General features: G+C 40.6%; 1 protein-coding gene across 2 annotated transcripts in view; it reads right to left on the reverse strand.

The window, feature by feature from the left end:
* The window catches only part of FGF13 (fibroblast growth factor 13), a 469,867-nt gene that overhangs the window by 168,630 nt on the left and 273,308 nt on the right, over positions 1-27,929 (reverse strand). Inside the window, exon 3 of one of the 2 annotated variants that reach the window (XM_058536854.1) lies at positions 17,682-17,849. The exons of the other annotated variant lie outside the window; for it this stretch is intronic. Within the exon in view, the coding sequence (XP_058392837.1) occupies positions 17,682-17,849 (168 nt within the window). The remainder of the gene's footprint in view (positions 1-17,681; positions 17,850-27,929) is intronic. 2 annotated transcript variants of the gene reach the window in all.

Raw genomic sequence — 27,929 nt, forward strand, 5'->3', positions numbered from 1 at the left:
TGGAGGCTAATTGCCTTGATAAAGTAATGAATCTATTGTTCACTCTGCATTTTAAAATTTCAATTAAGGTAAAACAGCACCCAAGAGACAGACCTTATTGTGCAAAACATTCTGTGAAAGCCTGTTACTAGTAAGACAAACATTCCCTTAACAGCGATGTGTAACACACAGTATTTTCCAATTCTGAGAAGTATTCTTTCGTGCATTAAGAGGTAACAGAGGATTCTATTTACTTGATATGCCACCCTGCCTCATTTCTAAAACAGCAGCATTGCAGTCGTCAATGGGGAAGCTTGTATTGGGCACCTACTATGTGCCAGGAAGAAGACATGGGCCTTGCCCTCTATGGGAAGACAAAACCCTTTCATCTTAGGCAGGCAATGACAAGACCTAAAATGAAGGGGTTCAGCAAAGTGCTGGGAAATCGGCAGGGAGGGACTGATTCCAAGAGGGTCTCAGGGTGGGAGTGTTGGGAATAGATCTGGGAAGGCCAAAGCTGAAGTTGGACTTAAGCAAGGCTTTCAAGAGTTTTGAACCTGACCAACTTCAAACTTACAGGGATGAGCTGTGTTGTCCACAGTAAAAGAAAAGTGAAAGACTCCAAGTTAAAAAAAAAAAGGTCCAGAAATGAAGATACTCAACAAATTAGATCTTCTATTTATGGACAAACAGATTCGAATGCATATTTATGCAGTTCCTATCTTTGTAACTAATGAGAGATTTACCAAAGCAGTGTTTTATGTGTCTAGTATAGCTATTACTCTAGAATAAATTATTTTGTAAATAGAGAATATAAATTTAAATTTAGTCACATCTTAAGCAACAGTTCAAGTCACCAACTTAGGTGATACCTCACATGGAGTAGCTAATATATCAAAACACTAGTTTAGATCGCTTACAGCTCAAAATTCAAATCAAATTGTATTTTTAACACCTACTGAGTTCTCTAGTTATACCTGACCTAAACTCTCTGAGCCTCAGTTACCTGAGGTATGAAATTGGGATGAAATATCTACATTATAGGATTTATGTAGCTATTAGAGAAACTTGATGTGGTATTTGGCCTAGATTGGGCCTTCAAAGAAATGGGGATATGGTTATTGCTGCTGCTAGTCCATTGCCAGATGCTGTGGACAGGGTGAGGAGAGATGAATTGAGACCCTGCCTTGAGGTGATAATCCATAAGGTTCTCCCATTTCCACTCAAACTGGTATATCACTCTGTTTTTCTAACTATTCATTAAACTTCTCCATCAGCTAAACCACCAGCATTCGGAATAGGTATAGGAATATTAGAGCAGCTATGGTGCTCAGAGAAGAGTGGTACTGATTCTATGGATGATAGGCTACCACCTAAAAGAAAACTGGGTAAGTTGGAAAACTCTAAACTTTTAGTTAGATGAATAACTGTCCCACCATTGTACCTAACACTCACCCAGGAATAGTTTTACACACTGGGAGGATATGGGCTGTTCTTCATCTTCCAGCTCAAATAGGTAAACATGGGAATAGATGGATGGTAAAATTCAATGTGCACAAGAAGAACCCCCTACCTCCATGTACTTCTCCACAGGGGAAATTGTAATAAAACAGTGGGTTTCAAAATGAAAAGGGCAAGATAAGTGAAAGTATCCCTGGTTCCTTTCAGAATAGAGCCTCCCCCATACCTGCTTCTCACCATGTATCTGAAATAGAAAGAAGGGGATGTAAGGAGGCGAGCATGAATGCCAGGATGGCCCCAAGACGAGAGACAGTAAATTGGAGAGTGATGTGAAGTTTGATGCCTGTGATTACAAATCAGGAATAGAGGTGTGAAGACCAGTGACCAGGCTGCTGGTCTACCAGCCAACTATTCTCTCTCATCCCCAGCTTCTGACTTTCTGTCTATGGTGAAGGGATCCTCCTTGCTCCAGACTTCTCCACAAAAGGGTACCACTTCTCCACAAAAGGGTCCAAAATAGGGGGTTCTTCATATCAGGGTCATAACAGCATTAGGTCCCTGAAGTCAAGTTTAGAGGCACTAAAAGGAGGAGTTAAAGGGTCACCAAAGGTAATGCATGCTTACCTCCTAATCCTCCTCAAGACGGGTCCTGAGAGCATCCCTTATAGAGAAAGCAGAGTGCAGCACAGGCAAGATAATTTGGGTTTGAATGTCAATTCCCCCATTTTCTAACGCTGTGATATTGAGCAAGTTACTTAGCTAATTTGATCATATTAACTAATTTTTGAAATGAAGACAGTCAAGTACTCAGAAAAGGTTACTTTTCTTCTCCCCACCCCCACACAGCCCATCCCTGGGCTTTACTCTTCTTAAAACTAGCCCAGAATCGGGGCCGGACCTGTGGCTTAGCGGTTAAGTGCGCACGCTCTGCTACTGGCGGCCCCGGTTGGGATCCCGGGCGCGCACTGACGCACCGCTTCTCCGGCCATGCTGAGGCCGAGTCCCACATACAGCAACTAGAAGGATGTGCAACTATGACATACAACTATCTACTGGGGCTTTGGGGAGAAAAAGGGGAAAAGAAGGAGGAGGATTGGCAATAGATGTTAGCTCAGAGCTGGTCTTCCCCAGCAAAAAGAGGAGGATTGGCATGGATGTTAGCTCAGGGCTGATCTTCCCCACAAAAAAAAAAAAAAAACTAGCCCAGAATCAAGATCACCAGTTCCTGCAAGAATTTGGAGAAAGAGAAGCCCGTGGCCATCACCACATGACCATGAAGCCCTCCAGCTTTTAATTGCCGAACTGCCCAGCTGAAAGCAGCAAAAACTTGCAAGTTTTATGAAGTCAGACTTCAACAATATCTATTAGTTCATTTTTCATCCTGACTTGCATAAAGTTGTTAGGAAACCTAGCAACAAATTGAGTCTTATTTTAAACTATTCTGAGATAATATAAAACAAGAAGTCAATTCAGTACCCATTCAATCCATTTTTATATAGCTGAGTGGTTCTTACAGTGATTTCTCTCCTCATGGGACATTTGGCAATGTCTGGAGACACTTTTTGTTGTCACAACCGGGGGGTGGGGGGCGTTGCTACTAGCACCTAGTGTGGAGAATAATCCAGGGATGCTGCTCAACATCCCACAATGTACAGGATAGCCCCTGACAACAAAGAATTGTTTGCTCCCAAAGATCAATGGTGCTAATGTTGAGAACCCTCTTGTAGCCCAACACAGTGCCTGGAACTGACTAATTGAAGGGAAAAATAGATACATCAATTAAGTTTTACAGCAGGAAAGAAGCGTTAACAAACATGCTTACCGGGTTTTAATTCTCACTTGTGTTTCCCATGCTAATTTGGTGTCATTTTTTAACACCATGTTATTCATTATCAAGTATTTGAATGTGTTGGTTGATTTGAGCAAATGTTCTATGTAGGGAAAGATTAGGCACCAGTAAGTAAAGATGATAGGGCTGGCCCCGTGGCTTGGCGGTTAAGTGTGTGTGCTCCGCTGCTGGCGGCCCGGGTTCGGATCCCAGGCGCGCACCGACACACCACTTCTCCGGCCGTGCTGAGGCCGCGTGCCACATACAGCAACTAGAAGGATGTGCAACTATGGCATGCAACTATCTACTGGGGCTTTGGGGAAAAAAAAGGAGGAGGATTGGCAATAGATGTTAGCTCAGAGCCGGTCTTCCTCAGCAAGAAGAGGAGGATTAGCATGGATGCTAGCTCAGGGCTGATCTTCCTCACACACACAAAAAAAAAGGTGATAAAGACTACCACTTGGAGCACTCCAGGGGCACAGGTCCATTTCTGATTTTCCTAGTATCCACTCGTCTACTGCAAGCAGAAATAGAACTAAACAGGAGAGAAGGCAAAGTTCAGATTGTATGTTAAATCTAATCTTCCCCCTTCCTGCAGAGCTATTTCTCCTTCCTCTTCAAAGCACTTTCTCGGGGCCAGCAGACAGGTGAGAAAAGGATGACAGGAAATCAAAGGGTTTCACAAGCTATAGGAATATATAGTGTCCTTGGTTAGCTTCCATGTTCCACTATTGAGACCCCAACCTACATTTTAAGGTACAGGATACTGTCTCAGCACAGATTCAATTGAGACACAGTCAGAAAGGAGAGTAATACTGGATAGGCTCAGGAAAAAAATTGAATGTTGTTAGGGGTAGGTGCATGAATGCAGTATTTTCTACAATGACATTTTCCTGTCTTGGTAAAACGGGCACTGAGCTAAAAGGGTCTAGCACTGTAGCCTCTAGTCTTAGTTTAGAAATGGGTAGTAGCCTAATGTAGTCTTAATAAAAGGCTGATCCAAGTACAAGTCTTCCTTCAAAAGAATGTTTTTTCCCCAAAACCCCCCGAACCACCTTACACCATGAAAAGTTAACTAATTTTTTATTTTCTCATCGTGAAAAAACAAAGCTTCTTTCCTCTCTTGCAGCCACTAGGAAGAGTTATTTGACCTTGGACAAGGGGACACCCTGTACAGAAAATTTTCATCCAGTTTTGCACGGTAAGTTAACATTTACTTGGGATCCAAATTCGCAACTCCTAGATGAAAACTCAGCTCAATTATATAGACTCTATATCATATTGGCAACTCAACAGTTCTTCATGACAAAACTGTGTATTTGTTCTTTTTAAACACTAGCTCTTTGAATCAGAAAGAAACCTTCACTGCTAGACAAGGAATCAATTTCCATAGTCTAGCAAGAGCACACGTGTTGGTAAAGTTGGCAGAAAACTTGCTTTATTGGAAACTCATGTAATGTCATTCCTGATTGCAGCATATTAATACAACTCCAAAGTATGTCAGTTTTAAAATACTGAACTCAAGAGGCAATTTACTTTTAATTTGAATTCCCAGCGGTCCAATATTTTTAGGCTATTAAAAAAATATCGAGCAAGCTTGACTACATTAAAAAGGACAAACAACAAAACAATAAATCAGTCTTGGCAAAGACTTAACCTTTGGATGCATTATGGAGAAGAAAAATCAATGACATCTTTACAAAGACCTACTCTTTCTTTAGCAGTTAGGCAGTCTGTGATTCCTCATCACTCCATCTTTCGAGGGTCATTCTAACCAAGCCTATTTCAATAATTTATGCCAGCTATTTACAAGTGTGTGAGAAGTGGAGAGATACTTGTTCTATATTGAAGTAAACTGGGCTGCACAGTCTAGATGTTAAAGGGATATAGAAGAGGCTTGCATTCAATTAGTACCTCCTTACTGCACGCTGCTCTACTGATATATCCCTATGTCCAGAAGTTCAGTCTTCCCATGGTTTCTTTAGCATCTCATTCTCCTGGTTTTCCTTCTTTCACTTCTGAGGAGTCCCTTCTCTCCTATAGCACCTTAAATCATTGGTGCGCCCCAGAGCTCGCTTCTCTACCTACTCTTCCTCCCTAGGTGGTTTCCTCTGTTCTCATGGTTTTCATACCATCCACAGGCTGATAAGTCTTAAATGTCTTCCACCAGCCTGGAACTCATCCCAGAGCAATTTGAAGGCAGGGCAACGGAGTGTCTGACATGCAGAAAAGTTGCTCAATCAGTGTTAAATGAACAAATGAATGAATGAAATATAGAAAATGGATTCATGAGACTTCCCTGGGAGACACATGGAGGAGAGCTGAGTTGTCCTAGACAAGCCCATCCTAGAACAGTCAGAACCACCCTGGCTCATCAGCTGACCACAAATCTATGAGTGAGCTCAGGCATGATCAGCAATGTCCAGTCTAGATCAGCAGAACCTATAGACTACCAATAGTAGGTCTAGCCAACCTATAGACTATGAGTGAGAATAAATTTGTTCCTGTTTTAAGCCACTATGTTTTAGGGTGACTTAAAATACAACAAGAGTCAACTGATAGACTAGTTCAAAGTCTTCCCTTCCCACCAGTCTTTCCTCCTTGAGGGCAGAGATAGTGCCTCTTGTCAATACTATGCCTAACAACCAGCATAATGCCTGGCTTGTTCAAGACAATAAATATCTATTGACAAATACACCAATTCTGTTCATGGTGATTGGAAGCGCTGTCAGTCACTTGCTGCCTAGAATTAGGGCAAATGGCTGGTTGAACTCAGAATATCAAATTTTGTTGTTTGAATAAGTTAATTGTAATGATAAATATTTATTGAGTACTTCCTGTTGACAGACACTGTGCTACGCCTTGGTATCTATTTAATAAAGCTCTATTCAGTAGGGATAAAATAAGGGGTGCATGTTTAAATGGAATCCTAATTGGGAAGGGAGATAGATCTCTTTTAAGACACTAGCAACTGCTCCCCAAGAAAAAGCTGCACTAGAATAAAGGGCTTCCAAACTATTCTGATTTGCTCCAGGGACTTTTTTCCTCCGTCAGTAAATATTCTGGGTATATTTAACCAATTATCCACTAAGCGAACAGGTAACCATGCATGCCAATTAGAAATTTACTGAATCAGTTCATGAATCTTCTAACATGGATCCAAAATGTGACCTCCTCAGAGAAAAATCAAGTGATTACAGAGAAAAAATGGCTGAAGAAGGAACAAACGGGCAAAGTTACCGGCTAGCAGCATCTATAACCCTACTTTTTGATATGCCCTTTGTTCCTTCCTTACTGCATGAAAAGAAGTAGATTTTTCTCACAGCCTGCTAGACAAATGTCCTTGCTGTATGAATGGCCTGTTTGAGCCCTCATTATCCCATAGAGAGCTGTGATTAGGCTGGGCTTTGCTGGGCTGGGTGTATCTTAGAAAGGGCTCCAGTAGAGGGACCATGTGAGTGCTCCCATTTTTCTGCTTTTAAGTGTTTTTCCTCAATAAACTATTTTAACTAGTGGTGTGTGTGTGTTTGTGTGTGTGTGTTCACACCTTCTTTGAATGCCAACTAGCAACCACAAGGGACACATTTCACTTGTCCTGGTATTTTGTGGTTTTGGAAGGTGCAGAGTGCCACCCTGGGGGCAATGGCAGGTCTCTGGTAGAGCTGAACTGAGACAGCTCCTGCCCCTTTGAGGTCCTCTGTCAAGGGTCTGCACATAATCCAGGGGAATCCTGTGCTCACACCAAGAGAGAGGAACAGAAGGAGCAAATAACCCCAATATGGACGTGTTTGTCCCTATAATCTCCTGCATTTCAGACAGACTACCCTAAAAAGGGGTCCACCCTTAGTGTACAAGACCACTCTACTCCCAGGTGAGCACAAAAAATCAGAGCAAGAATGGCACCTTTGTGCTCTCACTGGGAGTGCCCAAAGCTGAATGACCTACAAACAGGCTTTCTCTATTTCTGTGGACCCCACGTCAGAAACAAGGCACTCTCAGAGCTCTGCATCACCCTTTCGCTTTTCTTGAGGAGGCAGCTCATGGCAGGACCAGTTACAGCTATTTTAAGGTCTAGTGCTTCCATGAGGAAAACCATGGGTTTGAAGCATTACTCCATTTGGAAAAATGACCTGCAGTTAGTAGAAGTTCATATAGGGAACAAAAGGGGAAGAACATGTGAAAAATCTTAGGAATGCTGCTTTGTTTAACCCTTTGTCTACTGCTTATACCAACATTCAAACCAGGATATGGGGAAACACACAAGGGAAGTCTCCCAATGGACGTATTGGGTAATTGCACTCTGCTGAGAGGTTAAAGATAGTTCTATAGTTTTCTTCTAAACAGCAGCTCTCAGCAGAAGTGGAAAAGATGGTGTTGAGCTCTTTTGTCATGTCTTGCACCTGAAAGGTGGAGTCAGGGGTCAGAGTATAGGACGAGCTGAGGTGGCAGAGTGTGGTAGAAGAGATGAGGCTCAAGAGCTAAAAAGACTTGGTTTCAAATCTCAATTAAGACACTTAGTAGCTGTATGACTTTGAACAAGTTATTTCACATCTCTACACTCCAGTTTGCCCATCATGTCCTTCAGGGTTGATGACACTTACCTCATGGGTTGGGAAGATTAGTAAAATAAACCTGAAGTGCCTGGCACGGCACATAAAAGATGCTAAAAATTGATAGCTCAGCATCAAACCAAAGCACAGTATAGAATGTCCTGCACAGAATACATCTCATGAATTCCTAAGACCTCCTTCTTCATGCTTCTGGAGGGAAATGAACCATTTCATGCAATCTCAGTCCTTGTGGAAGTCACATACAACACCTTGACAGTGACCCAACCCAGTTTGGTGAGACTCTCTCTTCATGTGCCTTAAGTCAGTTCTCATTATGTAATGAAAGTTTTGTCATTCAGGGACTTAGGTCAGCTTATATTTTGCGAGACAAGGTTTTGAAGTAGAAGGTCAGTTGGCCTGAGGTGATTAAGAACTAGCCTGCAGCTGAATAAATGTACAGCAGCACAGTGAATAAATCCCAATTCTGACACTGCAGATAGTAAAGCATTTTGACCAAGTCAAATTTGACGAGAATTTGCCCTGTAAACCTTTTAAAGTTAAATTTGGCTGTTTTTCTTTTCTCTGAAGAATAAGCCACCTTTTTAACCTGTTGTTTTTCTGACAGCAGGCACAAAGTCCTCCACCTCTGCTTACTTAGTGTACCTGGCAATGTGTCTCAATAAGATGATCCTGGAGTAACAGGAGAATAAAAATGAGAGCTCTTTCTAGGGCCAGCCTTGTTATGAGATATAGTCTCACCATTGAGAGACCACAGACTTTGGAGTGCGACAAGCTGCATTTGAGTACTAGTATTTGAGGATCTACCATTTCCCAATCAGGTGACCTTGGGCGAGTTAATTCACTTCTCTGAGTCTTGGTTTCCTCATCCATAAAATGGAGAGAAAAAAATACCTACTTACCTCCGAGGATTTGTGTAAGAACTAAGATAATAGGTAAAGTGTTTGGCACATAGTGAATTCTGGATAATTGTCAATTATTGTTCCCATTATTATTTACCTTAGGCAAAAGAGTAGGGTTCCAACAAGTGATGAAAGAGAATTCACTGCTAATATCTAAACCTCTAGATAATACCTAATCCTATGGAAATGGCCAAGTGCTCAGAGCAAGTCTTCCTAACTTGATATCAATGGTGGCAATTTTATTGAGCTGAGAAAAACATTAAGCAACAGAATCCGCTTTTTAATAATTGGAAGTAACCTTTCCTCATTTCTGCTATTGTAGGTGAAGAGCATCCCTTGGCTTAAAGAAAGATTAGGTAAGTGACCTGTTTATGCTGTTTTATCTAGGGACAGTTCTATTGCATTTAAATTGAATTTAGCTATTCATTAATCATTCTACTCTTTGTGTTTCCTGGACAAAGTCAGCACCTCCTTGAGGATAAGGGTCATTTCATTCACTTCTTTTGAGTGCTGCACTCCACTTAACTCTAGGCCCACGGAATTAGCAAGTACCTCCCAAGTCCCTTCTGCTTATGACGACTCCTTGTCATAGCAAAGCTGAGAATGGAATGTAAAGAGCATTTTCTTCCTTTAAACGTAAGATGTCTTTTCTGCACTAAAATTGCTTTTAGACAACAAACCCATGTATAGGGCAAGAGAGGGGAAACTGAGCATATGGAGAATGTGTGGAGGGGAAAGGGCCTGGGCTTTAGAGGCCATAAAAGCCAGGTTCAAACGAAGCCCTGTCATTTATTAGAGAAGTGACTTAACTTTTCTGTATCTTAGTTTGCACATCTGTGAAATGTTGGTAGCAGCCCCTACCTTACAGGCATTTTGTGATCATGTCTCTAAGGAGCCACGCACAGTGCTCTCACTGTATGTAGAAATAGCCCAGTGGAACTGTGCTCTCTTTCCCTTCCTCCATGTAGATCTGGGATTCCAACCAATGTACACTTGTCGCTTCCAAAGCTGGACATGCTTAGAGGCTGACCTGGAGCTGTTCTGAGAATATATAACTTAAAATAGCTGGAGCTCATAAGTAGAAATAGGCTAGCACATGGGTGGAAGTGGACATGTGATTTTGATGTGTTGGAGTGAGTGTGGATATTGGCTGTGAAGCAAGACAAGGGCAAGTGTTGATAAAATGCAGGATGTAACATCTCTTGTTCCACACTTTCCCATGGGCATTATTCTAGCTGGGTATTCTTAAGCACACTGAGAAATGCTGTAGAGTATAACAAATGAATACTTGAATCAGTGTAATTTATAATACTAGGAATGATTTATAAACATATATAGCAATTAAAGTCTCCCATTCAAGTCAAAGTCAGTTTTCACATACATGCTGCTATAATAATGTTATGCTGCAGTAGGTGGTGACGTCTATATGATAAGAGGGCAATGCCTCAATGATGACAGCCTCTGGCGTAATGCGGGGACAGATATTCAGGTCATGAGCAGCTTGAGTCAACTTTTGCAATCTCACCCTAGAGCAGTAGCAATCAAGTAAAGAAATAGTAGTACTTTTCTGGCATAAGGATATGCTCTTCTCCATCTTCTCTAAGTACACTCACAAACGGTCCTGAGAAACTCTCCCACCCACATTTGCAAGCTGAATCATACTTTCAGAGCAGAACAAGTGTTGCAACAATTGCTTGCAAAAAAGGATGTTGGTCACAAGGTGGCAGATTACCACGCTCCTATGGAGAAGCCTGATTATTTTTCTAAAAGCGCAGAGTAGCAGAAAGGCAAGGGAACTTCACAAAGGTGTGTGTGTGTGTGTGTGGATGTGTATGTGTGTGTGTGCGTGTGTGTGTGTGGTGGGAAAGATGGATACCTTACATGGCCACAAGTTCTAAAGGTCATCTAAGTGCTGCCTGTCCAGCAGTGCCCTTTAATCACAGGGCACCGCCTGAAGAGGCCCCTTGCAATCAGCGTGATAAGAATTCTGAATTGACAGCTGACATCACTCAACAGACCTTATGCCAAGGTGATTTTTTTCTAAGGCAGTGATTCCAACCCTGTTAACACATTAGAATCACCTGGGGAGTTTTTATAAAAAAGTCCCATGTCGAGCCTCTGCCACAGGAGATTTTGCAGGGTTTTTGTTTGGACAGTTATTGGTTAGTTGGTTGGTTTTGGTCTGATGTTGGGCTCAGGCATCAATATTATTTAAAAGGTCCTCAGGTGATCCCAATGTGTAGCCAAGGTTGGAAATCATCTAAGTAATCTAAAGCAGCGCCACTCAAAGTACGGTCCACAGGCTTAGTGCTGATCTGTGAACTATGTCACTAAGCACATTTTTCATTTAGGTCAGCTGACATTACTTTTCACAGCAAGATAGCAATACTTTCTTGATGAAGGAGGCAGTGCATTGATTTACATTCTGGCACAAGCTCCTTATCTCATTGTGGACTGGTAACAAATAATTTCAGATCCAGTACTGATCCACTGACCACACTTTGAGTAGCACTTCCTTGAAGATCGTAGATGAGGGTCAGAGAGAAAGAAAAGAGCATTCGTTTTCAAAACTGTGTTATTTGTCAAAGCCCAGCTTTGATGAGAATACACTGCTCAGTGGAGCCAGCATGGCATTTCCCAAAGAGTACTTGTGAGATGCTAATAGATGTTACGAATAAAAGGGGTCCAGCATCTGGAAGATGTTGCTTACCACTGAATTGTCCAAAGTAAGACAGATTCCTAATCGTAAGACTCCTCAAAACCTTTAATATACTCTTACGCATTGTGACTCCCTAAGAGTGGTGTGGAATTTGGGAAACATGTATTTGACCACAGAATCTGTCTTTTCACAAAGACATACAATCAGTGTTTCATGAAACAATTTGGAAAATATTGATGCAATAATCATTTAAGAACATGTGAAAGAGAGTATAGTTAATTCCTGCATTCTCTTCAACGAGGCAAGCAAGTTGTCATTTAAAAGAAAAGACAGCGTGAAAATTGAAGTTGAGGCAGCAGGACACTCTTGTACATCTCCTTAATACAGGCAGACCTCCATACATTAGGGTTGGGCTTGATTTGGGGCAATAGCTAAAAGTCATTCAGGCTAGGCCTTTTTGGATGTGGAAAATAGCCTACCTGGCTCATACCACACTGGGTCAGAAAGGCAGATTTTTTGTGTGTGTGTGTGAGGAAGATCAGCCCTGAGCTAACATCCATGCCAATCCTCCTCTTTTTGCTGAGGAAGACCAGCCCTGAGATAACATCTATAAGGCAGATTTTCTTAAGTGGTTTATCAACTAACTGTGAAGAGAAAAAAACAAGAGGAGTTGCTGATATCAGAGCCCCAGAGGCGTGTTGGCAATGCAATCCCTGATGTAACAGCTTTGAAGGAGGCAGCATCTGTATGGATGGAAAATTTCCAGGCTTTTTCGAGTATCAGCACTTAGATGTTGACTTTTTTTAAAAATCAAAATGCTGTCATATACACTGTCATTCATCCAGTAGACCTTTCAGACCTCTTTCCCAGAGCAGTGTTATCTTAAACACAAATACTTGAAATGGTTCATCGGTGTTGGCTTCATACAGGAGAAATATCTGCCTCCAATATTAAGTGATGGAAACCTCAGTCAAGAGAGTTGTAGAGGAGAGACCACTTCTTCTCAGGAAAACATCACCACCGACTTGATGAAAACACATAGACTCATGCAAGAAGGGAAGATTGTTCCTTTAAAAAGTGAATCATTAAAGAATGAATGGTTGTCAGCTTCTACTGTAAAAGCCAGCCTGGAGACTGAGTTGAGATTCACGTGTCTAATAAGAGAATAACAAATGCCCATCCTGGCCTGAAATCAAATTAATGGATGTCAAGTGTACTTCCTTGATCAAATAATGAGTTTTCTAGAGAGTAAAAACTATCCCCAAAATATGACTTAACTTCATGTTTGCTGCCATAAGGTTGGGAAATAGGAGAGAAGAGAGAATATATTTCAGCGCCATTACTAGTTTCCTAAGGTTATTAGGACATAACAAGTTGTCTTCTAAGAAGTAGTTGACACGCAACGAAGAAAAACACATTTGAACACTTTTTGGGGCAAGCATAGTGCTTATCCATTGCTAATCACCAAGGCCTTCAGATTCTGGCTTTAATTTGATTTCGATATGGACCACTTTTTTAATCGTTCTTGTTACTCTACAATTAAGCTGCCATTTGTTTCAATGAGAAACGAAAACTTTCTGGTGTTGTTTTGTCATCCTTCAGGTCATAAGTCAAAGGCAGGGTGACCCTAAGTCATAGTTATTTTGAAATTAAAAGATTAAGAATAAAGTCTTTTATCTCTTCTGAGTCACCTAAACACGTGGCTCCATGTTTTTGTAATAAAATAGGAATATTTCCTCAACTCTCATCCTCAAGGGGACAGATAGAAACCCAGTTATATCCTGCCCGGAAGTCAAGACATTTTCAGGTGTCAAGCATCAGAGGTTGATTAATTTTATTGAACTATTAATTCAAATAGTATTAGGCCCATTTTTCTCAAAAGGTAAAATAGTATTAAAATAAAGAAGACACACAACAGGAGACAAGAGAGTTGAAGAAAAGGTTAAGATGAAAATAAAAACATTTCCCTCAGCATGTTCCTTAATATTCTTCTATCTTCTTCCTCTCCCACCATTTAGGCAAGACTGATATTCATGGCGACATATTCTCTTTCTGGGATAAAGAAACCAAGGCATTATCAGAGTAACAGTCATTGTGCTAGTTACAAATATGCCCCCTTAACATTTGGCACACAATTTTGCTTTCTTCTGGTTGGTGAAAGCTGCCGTACTTCATCACCAGGCTGGAGCACAGATTCTCTTCTCCTCCCACCAAAGTCACTATGGTTGGATGCCTCTCTAAATAAAAAGGTTATGCATGTCCTGAGGGAGACGGAATGTGTGTGTGTGTGTGTGTGTGTGTATATATATATATTTAAATCACATGAAAACAGGATTATAGGAAAGAGGCCAAATGCTTGACTAAAATATGGTGATAAATCTCTGAGCTCTGTAATATTTTCCTATATTGTATTAACTCCTTCAAATTTATTATTGTAATCAGGATTTTCAATCCTAAAAGTAAACACTGGGAATCCATGATTTATTTTTCTCTGTAGATTTTCAACAGTATCTACTTGCAAGCATGTATATCTTGGTGTGATTCTTTTGAACAATCTTCAAACATCAGTAAAAGCCCAATGACTGGCATTTAGGAAGCAGCAACTATGTTGATAACAGATTGGCTTTCAGAAGTTACTCTAAATCAGTGATTTCATTTTGACATACATGACAATGAAAGAAAAAAATGAACAAAGGAATAAAGCTATGAAGATAATACTTTGCCTTGCAAAAAGGCTCCTGGAACATTAAGAAAAAGATTTTGGTAATGATTTCCACTCTCTGTGTGGCTTTCTTATAACAAAGAGCGTTGCTGGTCCTGAGCCAAATTAGACTCTCAGATAATTGTATGTGATTCTTCAGCCAAATTCCAGTACTCACGTAAGATTACATCATAAGAGTTTTTTTATGGAAATAATCACATCACTGAAAATCACAAGTATTTGGAACAGATTAAAGAACTTATTTTGGAATTGGCTGCACAGAAATAGAAACCTGTTTTTAGCCAAGTGTAATTTGGCATTAGTGTATCCTGAAAAGCCACTAAGATAGTTCAGTCCTTCTATGTTTTGTTTTACATGGACTCTGAGGGCACTGGACACAATACAAAAATGTCTTCAAAAAGACAGATGACTGTGAAAGATTGTAAATAAGTTACCTGTACCAAATCTCAGGTGGCCATGAACTATGGAAATAATCTGGCCCTTACCAAGGCATCACCAATCAAAAGAAACACCAAGACTTTGTCTATAATAATACAAAAATAGTTGGTCGATTTTATCAATTCAGTAAAGAAAAAAATTAATTGCAGCTTTATCATAATACACATAAAGCTCTTTGACCTAACTTAATCATTTCTAAAATTTATCCAATTCAAACTTTTATTTTCCTCCCAAATTTAAATGAATTTTTCATTTTTCCCTTGAAGGTTGTATAAACACATTAGAAGAGGTCATACTGACCTATTGGCATTGCACAGATCAAACAATGGATGGCTTAACCATCCTATCCATTGCCTTCACCTGCAGTGGAACTGGTGGGCATTCACAGTCAAGGTCAATTAAGGTCTCATGCTTTGGCACAGAGACCATGAGAAGAACTCTCTCTTCAAAATGCTTCACATGAGAAGAAAATGTTTCAAGGTATGAATGTCGTTTAGAACTAAGATTCTATCCATTTGTAATAGAGGTCTTTTATTTCTACTAGTTATAATAAAATGTTGCAGCAACTGTAAGAGAGAACTGAAGACTGTACCTTACAGCATTTAAAAATCAGTCTTACAAAACTCTTCCAGGTTGCCAAAGTGACCACCGAAACCTTCCAAACCCACAGTTACTTCACCTCTTGGAAATGACGAGCTTCGGTATCCTACATGAAGTAAGCATGTTAATTTCTTGGCATTGTTTCCTTATTTATCCAAAGTCTGTTCCACAGCATGTTTTCTTTCGCCCCCATCTAAGGTCTTCTGGATCCTGTCAATTTGTACAGAGATCAAGTATTTTTATTTCAAGGTCTGGATTCACCATTGAATTCTGGGACCTTATTTGAAGGGGGTACAGTAAAGTTGTAAATAGTATTAAAATATCAACCCAGAAAACCTCTAATGAATCTAATACTATTTACAAATAAGCCATAGGAGTAAGGAGGGAAATATTAGCTTCGCTCTTCCAGAGGACCTGGCAGAAGAGCAAGACTAAGGGAAATCTTCAATCTGAAAGAAGACAGTGCCCATCATCAAAGTATACCAGTGAAAAGATGACAGCCACATTAAGCAAGATGGCAGCCACTCAATGTGTGGATGAAATGACAGATTAAAAACTATCCAAACCTTGCATAAGAGAGTTTATATGCTACCCATTCTCTAAAGAATTCTTCATATCTTAAAACATTCATAACAGTATTCACAATACACTCCAGAAGATATTTTGAAAATTAACAATTCCTGTCAAAATTATACATAATAAGAAAAGAGACAGGATCTTAAATTTAGTTATTCAACTGTTTTTTTTTAATCTGAGTATTGTTAAAGCAATTTGAAGTAAGTAGAAACCAATTGCTTGACTGAATTTAACTAGCTGCTTTTTAAATGGCTTATTTTTCTTACTCAAATTAAATTTTGTTTTTCAGGCTGATGTGCAAGTAGAAAAACAGTATAGTATCTGTAATACATTTATATCTAATTTTGTTATATGTATTTAATATATATAACTATATAATAAACAGTATATATCTATAATACAGATAGTGTTTTTGTACTTGCAAATATATATATAAATACACACAAATATACATATATAATTTCAGAGAAAAGAAAGCAGGAAATATTGGAATGCATCATATATAGTAAAGTAATTGTCACTGGTTGAAATTTTTTGTTTCATTGAAGCATAAAATCAAGTTAGTATCTTCTCTACTAAAAGATTTATTTTACTCACTGTAAAGGATCAGCATTTACATCTCCAGATGAAGGAGTCTTGACATCAGAACTCATACCCAAAGTGAATAGCCTGGATACCAAAGTATGGGTAGAAAACCAATGCAAATGCTCTATTCTATTGCTGAAATGGAATTAAACATTGAAGAATGTATACTTATTTTCTGCCAATGAACATTTGGAAAGTAAGGAGAAGGGGAGACTTTGAGATGTAAAACTTTGCCTCCAAAACTATGGACTAGAGTCAATTTGGAGTAATTTTCTTACACACCAAACTTTAAACAGAACCACATGGCCATCTTTTCCAGGTCAGAAAGACAGTTGTAATGAAGATACCCATAATGTTGCAAAAGGGCAACTTGAAATAGGAACAAGGTTGCTTTTAGAAATAGTACCAGAGACATTTATGCAAGGTGTACACTGACTGCCAAAGGAGAGGGGAATTTTGTCACTTCCAATGTTATTCACTGGTAAACTGCATTGATAGTATTTGATATGGGGGCAACACGGGCTGTTTTACAATAAGTATTTAATTAGCATACACAGTACACTTCTCAAATGTCATTTTGGAAGTTGAAATGTACACATGGCAAAAAGTTTACCACATTTTGTGACGTGAGAAATGTTCCTGTTTGATACATGCAAAAAAGTTGGAAAAAATGAATCAATATTCTTTCTGGATGGACGAGGTACTTTAGAGATAGATTTGTAGCATGGATTGCGATGAACACCTTATCGACCTCAGTTTAAGTAACAGCAAGTAGTTTTCCAAACCTGTACTTGAGCTGTAAAGAAAAACAAACTACTCATAGTTTCCTTGAGGCATGCATTTCACTATGGCAAAGTGCAACTGGGCGTGCATTACATGGGAAGTCTGGGCCTGCTTCAGCGAGCTAAGTAGATCATGAGCATTCTTCGAGCGCAATGCAGAAGCTTTATGGAGTGGAGGAGAGTTGGAAAATTTGGAACGATCTTCTCATTATTTCATTTTTGAAGTGCCATTCCTCAGCCGACTGCTGCTTCAGGAATGCAAGGTGAGGGGAACAGCCTTGGCCAGATGTTGGCTACAGGAGCAAGCAACTTTAGCAGCCAAAATGGGGCAATGTAATGACACCAGCTGAAACTGTTTCAGCTATGAGAAGCAGGAGGATGCTGTGTGCTGTGCTGGAGATGACTGTATTATACAGTGTCCCATCTGAGACTGCATAACACCTTCACCAGCGAGCCAAGGGGCCTCCTAACTGTATCAGGGGCCGAACAGCACACAGCACACCAGAGGGCAATGCACAGTCAACAAGAAAGAGAAAGAAAGAAGAGAAAACAAGCAAAACACGCGTCCGTCGTGCACAAACCTTCGGGCTCTGTGTTTTCTTTGTGGTGTACTTGCTTCAGCGGGCAGCAGAAGATTTCGTGACACTTAGCACGAAAGGGGGACTCTTTTTTCTTTAATTCCGCAGATTGGATGGAATCTTGCCGTAACATAATGTATTCCTGTGTGCCAGGGGGGGCGTCATCCAGAACTGTGGTCACCACATAACAAAATGAACTCAAGTTAGAGCTTCATGAAAGCAGCGAATGTCTTAAATCAAATCTACTCCCAGGGAAGACTAAAGAAACAACATTCCCAAGAAAAGTTTCAAAGAAAAGCATTTAATAGCTTGGTGATTTTATTTTTAGGGGCTTAGTTTAAAATACTAAAGCCCTGGCAATAGCTTACTTAACTATATATACCTCTATTGCTAGTACGAGGAAAATTTAAGTATTAAACTGTGCAAGAAGTGTGATAAAATATTTTTGTACCAATAACCATATTATATCTAAATAAACACCATAGAGAGCTCACATGTTTCAATTTGAGACACAATATGTATATTTATAGGTGACACCGGCTACTGTCCACCAATTATCAGTGCATTCATTTATGTTTCTCTTGGGTCTCCTCCTGGCCAGGGCCTGACTTCCATGCGGTATATACCGAATCTAACAGAAGAATGAATGGCACTGCTCTTTATTCTTTGATTTCCAAAGAGAACTGAGGGTGTTGCAAATATTCTTCAGATATTCAAAACCCCTTCATGAAGATAAGAAATTCCAGTTGAGAGCCTAATAATCAACATCGGATCAGAGACCTACCTTGTTGAATTGTGGAAGAACAGGGCCTAGTTCACTAATTTTGACCTTAAATATACACCAAGCCCCTATCAGCTCACATTTTCTTTCTAGGCCCTTTGTACATTTCCTAAGCAAGACTGTCAATTTCTAGTGTTTTCTCCCTGCAAAAACAAGGTTTCTGCTTTTATAGGGTCCACTGTGACATCTTTTGGACTGAGAACCACTCACCAAAGTGGGTGCAAATTTGATCTGCATTTGCAGAAACAGGCAACTGACCCCAGAATGGATTTTTTTCTCTTTTACACCCTTCCCAATGAGGCCATTCCATTTTGCCAGCAGTGAGTCAGTGCCTCTAAAGCTGTGATTAATGACTTGCTGACTCATTCTACTCCCCCAAATGCATACACTTAACATGCATTTGGGACGACTGATACCACCAGCAAACTTCTTATGGGGAGAATAATGCTGTGGTGTTTATAAAATATAAGCAGCTTATGCCTGAAATTAGATGGAATCTGAAGCTTCTCTGTTTGGCAAAACATTCCCAGCTCATTGGCTGGGATCTTAATGAGCTTTAAAAACTTTCTTTCATGTTGGGGTAAAAATGGTATAAAAACCAACATAACTTTTAAATTAGTATTGCGAGTTTAGAACAAGTTCTTGATAGATTGCCTTTATGTGGAATTGTGTCTTCCTTTATAAGTCATTAAATTATGCAAGAAGGTGATGAATATTTTAGTCAGTTCTCTTTCTATTTTCCTCTAGTGTTCAGCAGCAGTAATCAAAAATATTATATAGACACACCACCACAGCTTTTCCTGGCAGAGAGTTCCCTTCATCTACTAGGAATGTGACTATAACTTCTTAGAATCTTGTTGTTGAATGCACATCTTTGCTAGCAACAGCTGCTATCCAAAACATTTGCAACCATTTCCTGCCATGAGCAGATAGTTATGATAATATAGACACTTAACAAATTCCACCATCACAGCTGGAGACAAATTCCAGCTTTACCATCCAAAATATTTAAAGAAAACCTCCCAAACTTGGAACTCTTAAAAAAAACAAAAAACAAAAAACAAAGAACACCCACGATTATATTGAAGCTGAGAAATTCCATTTTCATACACTGTATATAAGAAACATATTTTAAGGTTAAAGGACAATGGGAGGATAAAAAAGAAAAGAACAACTTTTTGATAATACATAGGGGACTTGTTATTCAGAAGTAAATGATAAACATCAGTAAATTGTCTTCCATTTCATTTTTCAATGCCAACAATTACGTCACAAATGAGCATTTCTGGACATTAATGGCAGACTGAAGCTAATAGCATTTGGCTGACTCTCCAGTCATCAGCTTTTCCCAGCTGGTCATTAATTCCCAGAAAATGCCCTGCACTGCCATCATTATTGTTTAATTAGATACAACTGGTTATCTGTAACGTACAACAAAATTCTAGTGAAAGCGACATGCTGACTGATACAAGAACCAGCCCAAAAATTCATCATAATGGGGAAAGCATGAAGGTCACAAAAATGCAGGATAATTGCTTTCCACAAAATTCTCTCTCCTGTTCTTTCTTCAAATTGAATTTAGCAAGTGCAAAAGGTGCCAAGATGAGAGCATTTAAGGAGCCATCTGAATAAGAAACCACAGGCACAGAACATTTCCTTGGAAATCGTGAACATCTGGGAGTTAACGGCTCAGATTTGGGTCTCAGGCTGTCTCTACTCAATGTCCCAAACATCAGTCAATTCAGGCAAAACAGAAAAAAATAATAGGCAATCTATCAGTAGCTTGGTGTTATGCTGACACAAGAGCTAGAAACATTTTGGACTTTTTAACCAGAAGTGGCATTGCATTGGATAGGGAACACCTCACTTAGGGCTATAAGATCTCTGAATTTGAGTATATTTTGGAAGAAAAATTAAAACTATTATATCAAATCCATTCATTCCCAGGGCTCCCTCAAGTAGGACAGTATGTGCAATTGACAGCAGCAGGAATAACAAGGAACTTCCCACAGGACTCCAGCAGTAAGGCAGGAGGGTCCCTTAATTCCACTTCCCTAAAAAAGGGATGAGGATGCAGTGCTTCCAAGGGGCACTAGCTCTAGAAAAGGGAGAGTAGGCTTGCAAAGAAGTCAGCTCATCAAAACAAGAAAAAAGAATGGGATTCTTCTTTCCCTTAGTTAGTCCAATGTTTTTTGCCATTTTCCTCTTCCAGTGCATTCCCTTCTTGCACACAACCTCTGTCATCTGAAAACGACTCCTCCTTCTGTTCATTGGAACCATTTGTCCACATTTATTCAATAACTCCTGCTGCCCTTCCCAAAAATAGATTTATCCAATCTTGGAGGTGGATAAAAGACCCCAGTGATTAGGTAGACAATGGATTACACAAAGCCTCCTCCAGTTTCAGAGGTTCAACTTGACTCTTCAAAACAGATAAGATGGTAAGAGTGGCTCACGGTTGATTTCTGGACCATGGGGTCCCATGCTTTGAGAAAGGCTGCTGAGCCCCAGGACAACAGCTGCCAAGGACTAGGCCTTTGCCTTGAAATTGTTCCCACATAGCCAGTGCCCTCAGCCTTGATCATACAGCCCCCCTACTGAGGATTCCAAAGTCCCACAAGAGTAGTAGAGAGTTGGAGGAGTCAGGTGCACACATGCAAATCCACACATCCACAGACACGCAGACACTGATGGGTGGCATACTCAGACAAGACGGTGACAGGAATAAGTAACTTTAGTGGTGGGATGATAGTTATAAGCACAATTTATGAAAGAGCTAGTTCCTGCTACAGAAGGTGTACTATTGACTAAGCATTAGGTGGACAAACCTGCGTCTAGAATTGGTTTCCTAGTAGGAGTGCTGGACTGGCACTAAACCATCCCCACTCTCCTCCAGGCTTCTTAGCAATCACTAAGATCAAGGACAGGGGGGAAGGGCAGTCATGGCAAGGAAAAAGAGTTTAAGTCTCAGCTTCATGACCTGGCCTGAGCTACTCATGTTCACAGAAATAGGGTATTCCCATTTCAAACTAGACATAACAAAAGCACCAATCTATATCAAAACTTAGTATTTGATAAAATAAAAAACTCTAATGCAATGTACCTTTTAAATGTATTTTTAATTAAAGAAGTTAATCACTTATCCTTCCTATGTTTGGAAAATCCAGTTCTTGTTTTACTCTATAACTTATCAATAAATATAACATTGGCTACATAAAACCTCTACCTAAATATTTAGTTGTATCCCAAATACTACAATGTAACTCTCCATGTCATTCCAAACAAGCTTTCTTTAGAGAGAATTTAATGCAATCCCTTTGTCTTAAAACATAGGAAAATAGAGCTCAGGACGGGGAAGTGACTTGACATGTCACACAGTTATTGGAAAAACCCAGCCTAGCAGCCAGGATTCCAGTGTGTTTACCAGCAAGTCTAAAGTATAATTCCTTTGTAAAAACATTGATATATTGAACAGGGATCGGGTTCTTCAGTATTCCTTAGCTTCAAAGATTAGCCCTGTCTCCAACAAATTTTTCTTTCTTCATTCCAAGACAGAAAAGCAACCAGAGACAGCCTAGAGAACTATTTAGATAATGCTACAAAGGCACCTGCCCTTCACCAGGCCACCGTGATTTGCCAGGTTTGCTGGCTTCAAGCTGGAAGCAGTTAACAAGCCCTCAATTATTTGATGATGCTGTTTTTTTGCTTTTAAATTAACTCTTAACAAAGATGATTCAACATAATTAATGATACATGATTTTAAATCAAAGCAAATCTGAGATCACCAGGGCAACAGAAACGAATACAGCCACTGTATTCTGCCAATCAAAGCCATTAGACATGTATTAGTAACTCGAACAATTAAATACTTAAAAACATCTATGAAACAGAAAATACGGCAAAATATACAGATTATCATATGTCCTCACATAATGAGAAAGAAAGTGAGAAGAAAATGGAGTAGTTAGCGCAATTATTCTTCCATGTCATTCAGCACCTGTCATGCCGAAAAGTACCTTCAACCACAGGATGAGTTAGCTCAAGACCTCCATTTTGCCTCCCAGCTAACTATTACTTATCTGTATATGATATTTAAGCTTTACTGCGACAGTGGATACACTCAAGATGGCAGGTTTAAATGTAACTGAGTAACTTTAGTAAATAATTCACTGAACGGAATTGATCAATATTAATGATCATTTGATTTGGCCAAGATCAAAATAACGTTAAAATATTTCTAGAAATCTCAGTTACCTTCTCCTTTGCAATCTCCTCCATCTCCATTCAGCCCCCCAAGCACTATTAGGTCTTCCTCCAAATTTTCTGTTTGTTCAGGCTGTTTTGTTCTTTTCATAGTAGAATGAAATGCAATCTCCCTACCATGGTGACCCCCCATCTCCTCAATTCCATCACGTGCCTCTCTTCTTCTTGCTCACACAAGCTTCCCATTAGTGTCGAGAACATGCCAGGCTTTTTTCCTGCCTCAAGGCTTTTCACTTGCTGTTCACTATAGCTCCCCCTTTATGTCCATCAGGGCTCTACTTACATGCCACCTTCTCAGAGATGTCTTTTCATCTACTTTAGGTAGGTTTGCAGGATCTGTAATTATTTTATTTATTTATGTATGTGTCTCTTCTCTAACTCTACTCACAAGAAAACAAGCTCTCTGAAGCAGGAACACTATTTCTCTCATTTACCATTCTACATGTGGGGTCCAGCACAGTGCTTCACTCATAATATATACTCAACGAATTCTCATTAACCAAATGAAGAATGCCCTCTTCTTCATGCGGCCTTCCCACAGGGCTAAAGCAAATAGCTCACTCTAACTCTTAATTTCTGTATAACTTTTTAGGAAATTTATCTTTCCATGTCTTGGGACAGCTTTTTGGTTATGGTAGGCTTTCACTGAAAAGTTAGATTGATAATTATTTTCATATATATGTCTTTCCCCCACAACTTAAATGTAAGATCCCACAGGGCAAGAACCATGTCTCAATCTCTTTTGGTATCATCTTTGTTTTCCTAAAGGCCTACAACACTTTGCACGTGGTAGTTTTGCATGCATAAGATGAGCCCCTTCTAGGGAGAGTCATCTCTACCTTGAAGGTGTGTGCTAAGAAGAAGGGGTAATAAATGGAAAGAGTTTAGCACACTGCCTGGCATCTGGCAGGCACAGAGTAGTAGTTGCCATGGAGGAAATCTGTCCGTGACAGAGATGGAACTGTTGAGCACTGTACTCTGATGGTCAGGAAGCCAGGATCCCAAACCTGACTCACCACTGACGTTTTGGGTGACCTTTGGAATGCCACTTCACTTCTCTGAGCCTCACTTTTCTCATTTCAAAAATAAGTGCTTTAGACTAGGCCAGGGTTTCTCAACATTGGCACTTTTGACATTTAGGACTGGAAAATTTCTTGTTTTGAGAGGCTGTTCTGTGCACTGTAGGATGTTTAGTAGCATCCCTGGCCTCTATCCACTAGATGCCCATAGCATCCCTCCCCAACTTGTGACAACCAAAAATGTCTCCTGATACAGGCAAATATCCCTCCCAGCTGTATGACAGCAAAATCGCCTTAGTTGATAATCACTGGACTTGATAATGGGTAAAGCCCCTCTGGTCTACAAACCTCTTTGTGAAGACGTAGTACCAATCCTGGAAGTCCCTTTCTGATCCTTGGAGATGCTCAGCATTCTGCAAGGACTCAGCCATTCCATTCAGTGGAGTTTGGCCCACATAGTCCAGACCAGAAAGAGAGGAAGATGCACTAGTGAGCATGCCAATCATCCAGGTAACAGAAAGCCTCTATCTGGCAAAATGCAAAGCACTACTGATACACATCAGTGGGATCCTTACTCAGCCTAGGGCAAAGGCTTTCTCCAGTGAGTCATGACACTGGGCAGTACTGATGGCATTGCTTGACACTAGGTGAATATCCTCAGGCGCCTGCTGCAAATAACAGGTGGGGCCCAGCCAACCAAAAACCTGGCTCAAATAGGGATGAGAAGCAAGAAGAGGAGGCTAGGAAACCCTCGCTGGCCTATCTAAGGAGCTTTCTCAAAGGCCAGCCTTCCCGTCACCTAAAGACCCATGTCACCAGGGAGGATGCATCCCCCTATTGAAGACAGAAATGAGTCCATTAAGAAGAAAAGTGGCAGCTTCTTCCTGCAGAGCAGAGTGTGCTTTCAGAGGTCCTCTGCCCCAGCATGAATGACATATTTCATCCCTTTTGCAATTTCAAGCACGTGAGAAAGAAATGGCAAGACCATAGAGAAATACATTCCACCTTAGAACACTGAGTATTGCTGTACATCTCAATGGTACAGTCTGGAGAGTTGATACCAGCCTGATTACTTTGAAGTTTTCCAGCCTTATGCCATTGCATTCCCCTCCTTGCACCCTGCTCAAGTCCAAGCCAAACTTAAGCATCCATCCTACTCTCCTGGAGGGTTTGTTAAGACACAGACTGCTGGGCTCCCTCCCCCAGAGTTTCTGATTGAGGTGGTCTGAGGTGGGGCATGAGTACTAGCATTTCTACAAGTTCCCAAGCGCTGCTGCAGGTCCGGGATCCCACTTGGAGAAGGACTTGTTTTGCCTCTTCGGCCATCTCTCCCCCGCACAGTGCAAACACAACCTAAACCAGTGGTTCCCAGTTGTGGTTGAGCATTAGAATCACCTGGAGATCTTTTAAAAACTAAAATACCCATGGTGCCACACTAGACCCATTAAACCAGAATCTCCAGGCTGGGGCCCTAGCACTGGTAAGTCTCCAAGCTCCTCAGGTGATTTCACTGCACAGCTGGGGTTAAGAATGACTTTTTTAAGCCTTTCCTCACTTTCCCCAGTGAAAATCCCTCTCTCTGCCTTGGAAGATGGGCTCTGTCCCCTGATTATCTTACTATTTCCATTTTTTTTCACATCTTAGCTCAGGGTTGCCACATACCCTTGTGCAGTGGTGCTGTTCACTGTGTAAAATTATACAGCAGCACACATCTCTACACAGCAGCCCCTGTCCAGCCTGAGCAACCACAGTGTTTTGTCCATAGCTCTACCATAGCATTAATCCAACCCCACCCTGCGTTCTCATTGTTTTTCAATATGACTATCTCCTCACTGGCCAGTTTTATTGAACTAAGTGAAACCAAGCTCTACTCTTATTAACAGCCCTCAAGGTCAACATCTTGGGCTGGGGAGAACATGTGTCTTTGCCCTGCAGTCAGTCCATGATGCTACATCTCTCCATCCTGGTCTTTCCTCATCAGCTCCCCACATAGGCTCCTCACCCTCGGGGTCCACATGTAGCCATTCCAAACTTTCCAACCTCCACTGGAGCAGAGTCCAAGCTCACAGTCACAAAACAAAATGGTACCAAGAATTCATTGGGAACCTTGTTGGTGACTGGCCAGTTAAATACACTGGCCCTTCTTTTATGACATCACAAAAAAAAAAGAGTTTGGGCTACATTTTCCAGAAAGTGCTTCCTTGAACTCTGTAATTCAGGGGTTCTCTACGCTAGCTGCAGAATCAGAATCACCTGGGGAGCTTTTATAAAATGGCCATACCTGGGTCCCACTCCAGAGATTCTCCTTTAATTGGTCTCAGAGAGGGGTGTAGGCCTTGGTAGTCTTTATAAAGCTCCTCGGGTGGTTCTAAGGTGCAGGTAGGGTGGCAAACCAATGCGTCTAATAGAAGGAGCAAAAGAACAATTAGAGCCACAAGTGTGAGCACAATTAACTGCAGAGATGTTTTCCTGAGTAAAGAAGGAAGAGCTCTAGAAGAATCTAGGACTTTCAAGTCCTAGGCCCCTTAATTAAGTATGGAATACAAATGGATCCCTCAAGGAGAAAGTTTCAAAAGCCTTAGGTAATGCAGTAGGGTGTTCAGGTAAAGGCCTTATAATCAACCTGTCCTGGTTTCAAATCCCAACTCCGAGACCATAAGTGGTCTCAACAGTGTGACCTTGGGTAAGTCATGTATCCTCTCTGAGTTTAGTTTTCTCACCCATAAAATGGGATGATAGCTATTATTAAGTGAGGACCCTGAATCAGCAGCATAGGTATCACCCGGGAACTTGTTAGAAATGCAGGCTCTCAGCCCTGCCAAGTTCAGACCAACAGAATCAGAATTTGTATTTTCACAAGATTCTGAGGTGATTGCTATGCACATTAAAGATCGAGATGCACCTAGAACAGCAGCTGGCACACAGTTACATAGTAGTACTCAGTACGGGTTCATTCCCTTCTCCCCTGAGGCCAAACGACTATTTGGGTAGCAGTTAAATGTATATTTGTGGCAACCCAGCCATGGGGTAGAAGAAAGAGCACCAGACTTGGGAGACCTCTGACACCAACTGCATGACCTTGGCCATGTCAATTTCCTACCTTTTACAGATGACCAAACTGAATCACAGTGTTTTAACTCCTAACAGGGTTGTTTTAAGAATTAAAAGAGATGATGTGGGTGGAAGCATCCAGTACAATGCCTAGCCCTTGATAGATACTCCATATGTATTAAGTACTCCCTGAGTATTAACTGAGGTGGAATCCAAGTCAACGTGGAAGTTGACTTGGAAAACAGAAAAAAATGTTAATCACCTATATTCTTGCTAGTCCAGACAAGACTTCACCTGGCCTTCATTTTAGTTTTCTAACCAAAGCAGGGGTAATGACTCACAGGAGAAAAAAGATGGCTGTACTGCTCACAGAATAATAAATTGACTAACAAATGGTATTTCTTCCAGAATGCCATCTGGAATTTCTTGAAAATGTTTAATTGTGACTGGCATCGTTGAAAAATTTTATTTGGTCTCACTCATTTTGTTTTTAATGCCAAGTGCTTCTGGCCACAGAGTCCTAGGGACTGAAACATTTAGGCAGCCTTTAAAGATTACACAGATTGATACCAGGCATTGTTTTTGCACCAAATTTTGCCTCTTCCTCCATGTATAATTATGGACGTCAATAAGTGTCTTCAGACACAGTAAGCTAAGGGGAGGGTTCCCAGATAACTCACTGCCCCATGCATATTGTTCCAGCCAGCTCTGCCCTCTGTATGTGTGTGTGAGGGGGCAGGGGGTATGTGAGGCTAGAGACATGCCCTTGCTTTTAATAACTGTTAGCAAAGGAGCTCCAGTTAGGCTCACAAAATGATGTCATAGCTACTCACAGAAACTTTTTTGCCTGAAATCTTCTCAGCCTTTGATCTTAAGACCTTTCTTGAGCAACATCACAGCCTAAATTGCTACAGAAAGCCTATTTTCTCCTATCAATTTTTTCCATTTTAAGAGCACTAAATCTCAGAGAACTGCGGTTTCCTGGCCAATATATGATAGTGTGCACTCTCAAGCAGTACACCCATGTCTTCCTAGAAAATGCACTCACTGACACCACACTTCTTTACAGGGCATGCTAGAAGAGTCCTTCACTACTCATTGTCACTACTTCCTTCAGAGTTTTATTTCATGTTTTGA

Source organism: Diceros bicornis, chromosome X, assembly GCF_020826845.1.
Source record: "Diceros bicornis minor isolate mBicDic1 chromosome X, mDicBic1.mat.cur, whole genome shotgun sequence".
Lineage (NCBI taxonomy): Eukaryota > Metazoa > Chordata > Mammalia > Perissodactyla > Rhinocerotidae > Diceros > Diceros bicornis.